The 10,589-nt window shown below is 43.9% G+C and overlaps 1 protein-coding gene across 1 annotated transcript; it reads right to left on the bottom strand.

The window, feature by feature from the left end:
* Nucleotides 1-449: 449 nt before the first annotated feature.
* On the bottom strand, nucleotides 450-10,076 carry GUCD1 (guanylyl cyclase domain containing 1). Its single transcript, XM_075718427.1, has 6 exons — nucleotides 10,040-10,076; nucleotides 8,058-8,142; nucleotides 6,407-6,572; nucleotides 5,578-5,669; nucleotides 3,692-3,933; nucleotides 450-3,208 (listed from the first exon to the last, which is right to left on the bottom strand). The coding sequence occupies exons 1-6, from the start codon at nucleotides 10,074-10,076 to the stop codon at nucleotides 3,117-3,119; spliced, it is 714 nt and encodes a 237-aa protein (XP_075574542.1). The 3' UTR covers nucleotides 450-3,116.
* Between the last annotated feature and the right edge of the window lie 513 nt (nucleotides 10,077-10,589).

Here is a 10,589-nt window from a genome sequence, read left to right on the forward strand (position 1 = left end):
TAAAGCATAGGCAAGGCTGGTGTAGTTGCATACTTTTCGTTGTGAACAGAAAGCCGCAGAGATGCTATTACAGATCAGGATGGATAATGAAAACTACTCCCCTGGAGCTGCACTCCAGTAGAATACTTAGTGGTTGTGGAGTACACAAAGCAGCTGTTGCCTGTTCTCGGCTACTAGTGTATATTGGAATTTTGTTTTGTATGATTCAGGTGATGCAGTAGGTGTTCAGGAAGTGCAGAATGAATACAATTTACAGCCTAGCAATATGAATTTGTAGCTGAAATAAACATTTGCACTCTTAATTTTTTTTTCCAAATGATAGTTTCAGCTGTGCCATTTCCAGTTAAGTATATAACACGTCCTCTGAAGATTTTTCCAATAGTTTTTGTCATAAGCTAGCTAATAAATGCACTTGCTACATTATGTTACAGGGTTATCTGTGACTTTAAACCTTTATTGAGAATGGCTTAATTACAAATAAAAATATATTTATGTATAAAATCCCTGCATGTAAAATACCCCTTCCTTTGCTATTGACATGAAAGAAACAAAGTGACAAAACATTTTCAGAATGAGTATTTTGATAGAAAATCTTGTAATGGGAAACAGAGTTTCAGAAAATGCAGATGTTCTGAATGCTTGCGCAGTGAGCTGCTTTTTAATCTGAATTTGTGTCATATAAATACGTCTTTTCACTTGGCTTTTGCGTCTTCCTTGTGTTTTCATCTCTCATAGCTATCTTCCATTCGACGGCTATAAGAGATCCTGTTGCAATGGTGGAGCCCTCCTTTTGCCTGTATTAGCTTTAACAGCTTTGTTCCTTTATCTTTCAGTTTCCTGAAGTATTTAAACCCTGGGCACCAAACATTTAACAGTCAATATTGTTACATCTATCTCTGCACTTCAGAACACTTAGCATGCCCTTAAGTTCATGTTTTATGTAAAAGCTCAAGATTCATATTTGGATAACTGAACCAGTAAGAGGCTAAACGTCAATTATAAGCCTTTTGTAAGAATCGTTTTTATTTAGCTAACCAAGCCTGTTCTAAAATAAATCCTGTAGCAGTTTAATGGTATTGAATGAACTACCTACCTGGAAATGCATGGGTTAAGGAAGTACTCTATCAACCTGTAGTTTACATACCTGTTAATTAGTAACATAGCTAATACAATGTAAATCAAACATTATGAATTTGGGCTTGGACATAAAAATCCACAGATCAGCCTTCTGGTGACTTAATTTGGAGGAGTCAGAAGGCATTATCTGTAACAGGTTTTGTACCTTTTTTCTGGGATTCTGCTGGTGGCACTAAAGTACTAGTTCTGCTCACAAATCACATCCTAATTTTTACTCATTTTGCAAGTATAAGTGCCAAAATGCATTCCAGCTTCACCAATGATAAGCAAAATTTGATACACTGAAAATTTCTTGTCACATACTTTTTGTTCGGAACTTTTTAAAGGCTACTGCATTTTAAATGTCTGTTACTATTTCTAGCCTCTCTACAAAGGAGCACTCTTGATTCTACTAAGCATACTTATTGAACACTTTCCAGACATTTTTCAGCAAGTCAACAACTGATAAAATGTTTTCTATTAGAAAAATGTTTTTACCATGCTGAAAGTAGATTCCTATTTATTATTTCCACCACTAAATAACAATGTCCTTTTACTATTACTCCACGCAGTTCCAGAATTTGAACAGCTCTTTTCCTAAAACGATGCCAAAGGTGTGGGATCTCTGTCTTAAGTGCAAAATAAAATTTTGCCAGCTTTACATCAGTATTAACATTGATTCTTCTACCCACTTCAATGTAGGCAAGACTGGAGATCAAGACTTGTAGGAAATTGTGATGGATGAATCTGAAATAAGTGGCTACTTCTTATACTTTACAGTGCTCCTCAGCGAAGTAATTAAACGCAGGTAATACATGAAAGGATTATCAATGGGCTGCTAACAATTTCACTTGATAATGTCTGAATACAGGAACTCCAACTTAATGCAAATACAGCTGTAAGTATAAGAGCTAGAAAATCTGAGTTTCTGCCTTTTAACTTGTAGCAAGGAGACTATTTGTATTCCCTCTTTTCCTAATTGATTTCAGCTCTTCTTAGAAGGACACTGAACTAATACCAATAGCAAAATTTGGCTCAAATTACAATTCAGCATTTTAGTTACAATCCAGTATATGCTGTCAGATATTTACAATTTACACACAGAATGTATACCATTAGTGTGGATGATAATTTTCTGTGTTTGCTTAGTAAGTTTCAAGTTTGTATTTAGAATGGATTCCACAGAAACTGGCACATGTGGGTGGCATAATGTTCAGAGGTTTGTGCAAAGAGCAATAAAGACTTTTAGGTACAAATAAAATATCTTCACTTAAACTTTTGGGGCAATACAGAGCTCTGAGCAGTCATCCTAGAGGATTTAGCCAAAAGAGATTGAGTTTGTAGTACAAGGGCACAACACCAATAACTACAATTCAAAATTTAATGCAGTGGCGTAAATGCTAAATCTGTGTGAGGTGAATTTGGTACACAGAAGTTTCCTTGAGCCAGCAAGGCATTTTTTTGTTATTTAAAAGTGGTTTAACTTAGTATTTTTTCCTTCCATAATACCCTGCTGAACCTCAAATCCCTAGATTTAGGACGAAGATCAGCCCTTGATGCTTTGACAGAGAGAGAAACATGTATTTTCTATTTATTTTTTTCCTGGTTTTGTTTACCTAAACCTATGCATATATTACCAAGTGTTAAAGTTCATTAATTTGGTGCTTTTTTCTCATGTGTTTAATTTGAAAATAAGCTCAAAGTGAACAGGCTCTGGGCCTGTATTTTATAACTGCTGTCAAATGCGCAATGTTGAAAATGAGGAGGGGAAAAAAAAAAACCCCAAAACTGAGACATACATTGCAAAATCAGATGCATCATTGGGAAAAAAAAGGTAAAAGACAGCATTGCAATATAGTCCTATCAATGTCTATAAAGCCTCCCTTGTTTAAGATCCCACTGCAATTCAGGAGCAAGGTCTCTGCAGGGGAGTCCTGAGACAAGCAGCCAGCTGCCATGCAGGCTGCACAGGAAAGGACCAGAAGTATCAGGTGTGGATGTCAGCTGTCTGTGTAGATGAACAGAATATCTTCATCAGTGCCGTAGCTTGTCCTGGCTTCCTCAAAGTTACTGATGCTGGTGCAGCATGTTCCTGTTAAGGAGGAACAACACGTTACTAAAAATTCAGAAGAATTTTCCTGTGAAAGGCTCTTACACTGGGTCTAGCAGCCTCTACAAAAAAAGTAACTAATACACAGACTAGTCCTATCAGCTTAGGTTACAGCTTTACTCGGGTAGATCTTTTCACCTCAAAGGCAGTGCTCACTGAAGTAATGCTGTAAATACGTAATAAATTGGCCATCCTGTTACATTCTGAACAACAGTTCAGCATCTCTCACTAACCCATCTGAAAGCAAACAAGTTTGCTAGAATGCGTATCTCAATGCCTCAGGTAAATCACAGCACAAAATACAGCACTGATTTAATTAATGTGGCAAAACCCCTTCTGACAAATTGGCTAGTGATGCTTGAAATATATGTACACTATTGGGGGAAGACCAGCTGTGGCTCTGTATTACAGACATGTTAGTAATGCACTGGCTGAGAATCCACCCAAAAGGAACAGGCTACTCACGGTCAGCATAGGCAGGGTTGTTGTAGTAAATACTCCCTGAGGCTTTGTTGTAGCCACACAACACAATGAAATGGCCCTGGTAGTCAGGATTCCTGCAGAAGCACTTCTGTCCAATGGGGAGGAAGCAGCAGTATTTGACAGGACTTGAGCAAAGATCACACAATAGCAGGACTGCATTCACTAGGACAATGGCTACATGACCTTGGGACAGGTGGTTTTGGATGTCTTGAATAGTTACTGTGCTGCAGAAAAAAATCAGACATGCTTATTAACAAGTTCAGGACAGAGACTGGTATACAATGAAGTGTGTGATGATGGACAGTACTTATGACATACAGCTGGCATTTTTATCTCACAGGTACAGCTTTTTGCTGTTAAAACCTGCAAGCTTTGCAACAGGCAAAGCCTGACAAAACCTGTGTCATTCAAGGTCTTTTGATCTCATTGCTGCTACTGAAGTGCCGAGCAACAGCTCTGGATTCTGCAGTAATATAAATGTATTCTCAGAATGTATCAGATGCCGCAGAGAAGAGTATTAAAGGACTTGGCAACTCATTCAGTAACTTGAGAGACTTCTGATGTGGGAAAATCCTAAGTGTTCTCCCCTGCTCTTAGAAAAGCTTATCTCTGAAGCACCAAATCTTTATTGACTGAGTGGTTAAATATTGTATAATCACTAACAAAATTAAGACGTGCCCAAATTTGGCTCTGTCACACAGGAATATGCTTCTCCCAGTTGCAATGTTGGACTACCTGATGCTCTTGAGGCTTTATTTCTATAGTACCTCCTACAGAGAATGGGTATTAACCAAACATAACCTATAATCTCATCTGTTAAAAGCTGCCCTTCACTGACACAGCTGGTGTATTCCATACGCATTAGAAACTCATTCCATGGCTACATTCCAGATGTCAGGACTGGGTGCACTACCTAACTGAACTCATGTGCTTTTTAATCTTTTCCAGTGTTGCTTCTCTTCTTTGATGCCCCAGCCTCAGTACTGCACAGGTAGATAGGCCCTCTGTCCCCACCTTGATCAAGGCCACAATCTTAAGATTGCTAAAGCAAGATGGATTGACTGTCCCTTCTGTCCTGTCACAACTCTAGTTAAACCGATGGTGCCATACAGACTGCATGTATGTTAAAAAGGACACTTAACAATTCTGCTAAATGAAAGTTGCATTGCAGCGTTCAAATGCTGCTGTGGCTGCCCTGTACCCTCTCTTCTTACTCTTACTTAATCATTTACCCCACTTCAACAACAGAGATCCAAATCCAGTTTCACTATAAAAAGGGCTGCAACTCAAGTTGAACATGGACGCTTAAGTTATTTCCCATGTAGAATATCACTGATGGTTGCGATACATTTCTGCAGGTTTTCCCCTTCTCCTGGGTTTGCAGTTCTTTCATAGAGGCTCTTTATTTCATCCTCCCCTTGGCAAAAGCTCATATGCTAGCTTTTTCTTTGTGTGTCTGTCTAGGAACAGAGCTATAATGTTTGCATAGCTCTGGGAACAATGGCTTGTGTGCCTGCATAGCACTCTCCTTAATTCCAACAATGGCAAATTAGAGTGCCGTAGGCACTCCCTACTGGGTAATTTTAATGGATAATCAAATTCAAAACATAAACAATAATCAATTCCTGTCAGCATTTTCAAATCACTTATTCAGTGTCTTGACTGTTTTTCCTCAAACTTTGTTATTAACTCTTGATGTCCACTTTTTTTTTTTTTGAGACAGATACAATAGAAAGACTCTGTGTGTTCACAAAAAAAGGCTCAGGGCTTGATTTCAGTCTTTTTCACCAGTTTAGCTTGGTGACTCCAAGAAAAGCATGGGGCCCACAGAATCTCCAAGGAGAAAGGAAAGAAAACAATAAGCTTACCACTTCTCCACCAGCACCTTGCAGGCTTTGGCTTGTGCAAAGAGCTGATTCACTCGATTCTCCTCTGTGTCAAAGTGCTTCCTGTAAAATGACTGTGGAGATAACAGAAGTTATGAAGTGGAATGATGTTTACCTTAGGTAATCCACCACTTAACAACCCCTGCTAGCAAGGGCCTGCATAAGTTGAAGATCTGGCTATGGGATAAGAGATCTCTCCCTTAGTTCACCAGTAACAGGTTAAGGATTCCCGCTCTAAACTGTAAGTTTAAATTCACTCCTTGTCAGTTACTGTCGTAATTTCCATCCAGTGGCTATTCAGCTGCCTACATGAAAGAAGCCTGTCTGGTTCATATTGGGCAGGAGCTTGCATTAGAAAAGCCATTGCCACTATAGGCCCTCATTGGCCCCCTTGCTGGCAATCTTGAAGAGGCCAAGCTCCCCTCTTGCCTCTAGAGGTGGTTCTTCCAGGTCAGGGCTGATGCCTGGCGGTGGGAAAGGTGTGGAAGCTAGCACTGCTGCTGCCCAGACCGTACCTGTTCTGTAGATAAATAGAGGGCTTCAGTCTCCAAGGCTGTCAAATAGGCTGGAAACTTTCATGAGTGCTACATAAAAACTTTTTAAAAAATTCGTATTATGGAATCAAAGATGTAAAATATGTGGAATTGTATCTAGCCTTGCCTTCAGAACCGATTTGTGCCAGTTTTGGCAATTGGTAAACCTCGTTTACAGGAACTGTGGTTAGTTGTCAGTAACACAACAGAGCTTTCACAGCATGACACACAGGGCTTTTAAAACTGTCTGCTGTCTCCCAGTAGATAAGAATACTAACCTGATTTTTGTAGCCCTTGTCCACTCCAAGTGTCTGGGTGCAAAATTTATGCTTAACACCAAAGTGCCGCATTAGGTAGGCCAGGTCGATAGTCCAGATACTCTTCGTTAAGTGGAGTTCCTGGATGGCTTTCTGAAATTCATCATTGTCCAAATGATTCAGGTACCTATGGTATTAGGAAAGGCAGGGGAAGGGAAGCACAGATCTTAGGAGAAGCAAAATGTGTGCTGTAGCCCAAGCCTCCACATCACAGGACGTAAAAACTGAAACAATGGGCTTAGCTAAGAAATAACAAAAAAAACCAAACCAACCCACAAAGGAGCCACAAATTTAAGGGAAGGGAAAGGAGTAGGGAATATTTAACTGGATTTATTGCTGACTTTTTTAATTGGAAATGTACGGGTATCTTGACTGTTTTATAGTGCTAGAAGTGTACAGGTGTTGTACGATAGGCAAGCTATACTGAGCAAGTACAGAACTCTGTCCTGAAGGGCTTACAGTCTAAATGTACAAGCATATTAGAGCAAACACAGAAAGAAGTGTTAAAGACTAAAACTTGCTTCACGCAATAGATGGATTTCAAAAGGAGGAACTGTAAAGGAAGTTGGCAAATACTCAAAGGAAGCTTGTCTTAGGCACTGATGGCACAAAAGGCAATAAAAGGGAGATGAAGTCAGGAGGAAGCTCGGGACAGGTTGCAAAGGGGTGGGGAGAGGCAGTTACAGAGAGTTCTGGAAGTCAGAAAACAAATGGAAGTAAATGGAAGAAAAAAAAAAGACTGGAATTGAGGATGCAGGGCAAACAAGGTCAGATCAGCAGGGTGAGAAGATTAATCTTGGAAGCTGAGTTTTGGGCAGACTGGAGTGGCAGAAAGGTAAAGGGAATAAAGAGGCAGAGGTTACAGTAGTCAAGATGGGAAATTACCAGCACACGGACTAACGTCTTGGCAGAAGGGATGGAGAGAAATGAAAATCTTCTGCTTCATATCTACTAAGTGGACATCTAAATAGGTATTTCTCCTGCACCTAAGCTCATGTTCCTCTGTGGAAGGAAAGAGGAGTTCAGCAGGACAGCTACTAGTTCAAAAAAAGAAAAACCGAAACAAAACCCAAAAAAAAAAAAAACCAAAGGGCAATACAATGCATTGTTTTGAAGTTGAAACTACTCCTGGAACAAAACCACTCATCCCACAGACTGGGGACTCAGCAGGACAGAGGTAGTATATACTCATAATCTGGGATACACCTACCCATCACTTGAAAACACAAAAAGGAATTGGGTGAATTTGTGTGCTAAGTACCAGTTCTGAATTATAACAACAGGAAAGAGGGATAACTTTTTATTAGCTTATGCATGCCAACTGGCAAAGTTCATAGAGCTGATCAGATATTTTGCATCTGTCAAAACAGTCAATTATTCAAACGGGTCTTAAGTTCATCTTAGTTTATATTTTCCCTTGCTCCTGCTGGGGAGCTGTGCCAGGCCCAAGCAGCGGTAACTCTCCAAGGGTACCTGAGAATATGTGATCTCGTAAAACTAAGTTAAACTCGCAGCTGCTTCAGCACACCTCTTCTCCCTGGATGTTGCTTCCCGCTACCCCTCTCCCATGGGATGGGATTTCCCACCCATTCAAAGCAAAGCAGTCACTTACTGAAGCACCATCCTGGAGCAGGCTAGCCCGCAGTCCCAGTGGTACAACTGCTGAATGACTGGCACTTTCAGCTGGATGCAGTCAACTGTAGTGAAAACACCCCATTGTGAGTAAAACATGAAAGATGTCAATCCATACAGGAATGCTTTTTCCATACCTCGGCATTAAAGTCAGCTTGTCCTCAGCACTATAGTGGCAGAGACTTAGAAATGTTTTTTTACTTTATCTGATTGGCAGGTATTTTTTCTTTCTTAGGGGAATGTAGGTTTGGTATTTCCATACAGTTAAGCATTTGTTTTAATCTTGTACTGCTTTATTGTTCCATACCTGGATCACTCTGCCATACAGTCCACCCCCTTTTCCTTGGAAGTTTCATTTTATTCTTTTTGGTGGGGGGACGTACCTGCCACCCCCTAACTATAAAGCTGTATCCCCTCCTAAATAACAGTAGATAAGGCACAAGTATTCCTCCTTCCTCTTGTGTCTGAATGTCTTTCTGTGCCACAAAAGGAGTTAAACCAAACTGTGAGAAAACAGACTCAACTACGATCTCTAGGCGTTGATCTCTTAGAAGCCCCATAGATTTGAGCCGTTTCTACAGCTGTCTTTTTCCTCAGGGACTGCAATTATGTGAGTAATTTTAGGTTAACAAAGCTCACAAATGGCACCAGTTGGCCTTTTGTATCGACTCCTTCAATAACTCAACATAAGGAAGAGGGAAAAAGAACAATCTCTACCAAGAAGTCCCAGAATACAAGTAACTCCATCCCTCTGCCTCGGTTTTTATTTTTATAGGGTTGGCAACATGGTGGTTTCAGGTTCAGAAACGCCTTTACCACTCGAAGGACTTGAAGAGTTGTGCCTGTTATTGCTACTTCAGTCTCGATCAAAGTGAGTTAATCATAAAGGGCTTTTCTCAATAACCTTAACTTTGACCTAGAAAAGACCTGTGAAAAGTTTTGTTAACACAAGGTCAACTACATTTTAAGATGGGAATAAAAATGCATTTGACATCATGTGGAGTGGTCTCATTTTGATGTACTTTTATTTATAAAACTTTTTAGATAGTTGGGTTTAATCTTCTATTATTTTAACAAGGGACAAGCCAATACAGATATTCTGGACTCTTTCCAAATATCTTTTCATAGTTGTGCCACTGTTTAATCATGACTTTGAAGACTAGCATACCGATTGGTATAGTCAGTCTTTTTAATTAATCTAGATTAAGATGCTCTTAAGTATCCTAAAGAAAAAATGAAAACCCAGTTGCCAGATTCTCCTCAAACCAGGATCTGTAAGTATGTGGTCGTCATTTTTTCTTGGCATGCTACGGTTCTGTCCCCTTTTTCTTAATATCCAGGGCCTCTGTCAAGTCCCAAGATTAACTGAAGAGGTACATCTTTCCTACGTGAAGACTTCAAAGGGTAATAACTTTAGTTTTCTTGGATGTTCAGCTTCCAGTCACCCTGCTTCCCAGCACACCCAGACTTCTTCAGTGATGACTGTCAGCCGTCCTGAGATAAGATACAACCCAGTACGTGCTGCGGCTGTAAATAACACCGAAAACACCCCTCCGGTTTGCCCGCTCCTCGGCGCAACGAACTTACAGACGGAGCCAGTAATTCCACATCGCTGCTGCTGCTGGGGAAACCTGCAGCTTCGCGCCTCGGGGAGGGCGGAGGCGGCGGCCGCGGCCTCCGCAGGGGCTGGCAAGCGCCGCCCGCTCCCCGCCGCGGGCAGGGCCGTGCCCCGGGCTCCCTCCCCCGGCCCGAGTCGGCGCCCAGCCCGCTCCGCCGGGGCCGACCCCGCCGCGGAGACCCCGCAGCCCGGCCCCCCCCCCCGCCGTCGGGGCGCCCCGAGGAGGGCTCCGGCCGGCGCCCGGGCGCCCCGCGCTGCCCGGCGGCGAGCGGCGGCCGCCCGCAGAAGGAGGGCTGCGGGAGGCGGCCGGGGCCGGCCCCGCTGCCGCGGCGGGGCGCACTGACCTGGCGGCGGCTCCCCAGCCTCCCGCGGGCTCTTCATGGCGGCGGCGGGGCCTGCCGCCCGCTCACTGCCGGCCCCGCCGAGCCGGCCCGCGCGGCGCCGCGGCCCAGGGGCCCGGCATGCCTCGCCGCGGCGCTGGCCCCTCCCGGCCCCGGGGGCGGGGGCGGAGGCGGGGGCTGCGGGGGGCCGGGCCCCGAGGCGTCTGCCCCGCGCCGTCTCCGCGGCGTGGGCGGCGGCGGTCGGGTGTGTCGGTGGGCAGGGGCATGACCCGGCGGGCGGGGGGCGCGGGACGGAGAGCCGGGGCGCGACCTGAGGCGGGCGGGGAAGCGCGGGGCGCGCCGGTAGCCAGCCCTGCCCCGGGGGCGCGGCACCGCCGGCGGGACGGGGCTGCCCCCGGCCGGCGGGACAAGACTGCGGCGGAACCGTGGCGCCGAGGGGAGGCGGCCCGGCGGCCCCGGGCACGCCGGCGGTGGCGGGAAGGGAAGGGACGGGGAGGGAAAGGAAGGGGCGGGGCCGAGCCGCTCCCGCCGCCGCCTTCCGCTTCCGGCGCGC

This window comes from Pelecanus crispus, chromosome 11 (assembly GCF_030463565.1).
Source record: "Pelecanus crispus isolate bPelCri1 chromosome 11, bPelCri1.pri, whole genome shotgun sequence".
Lineage (NCBI taxonomy): Eukaryota > Metazoa > Chordata > Aves > Pelecaniformes > Pelecanidae > Pelecanus > Pelecanus crispus.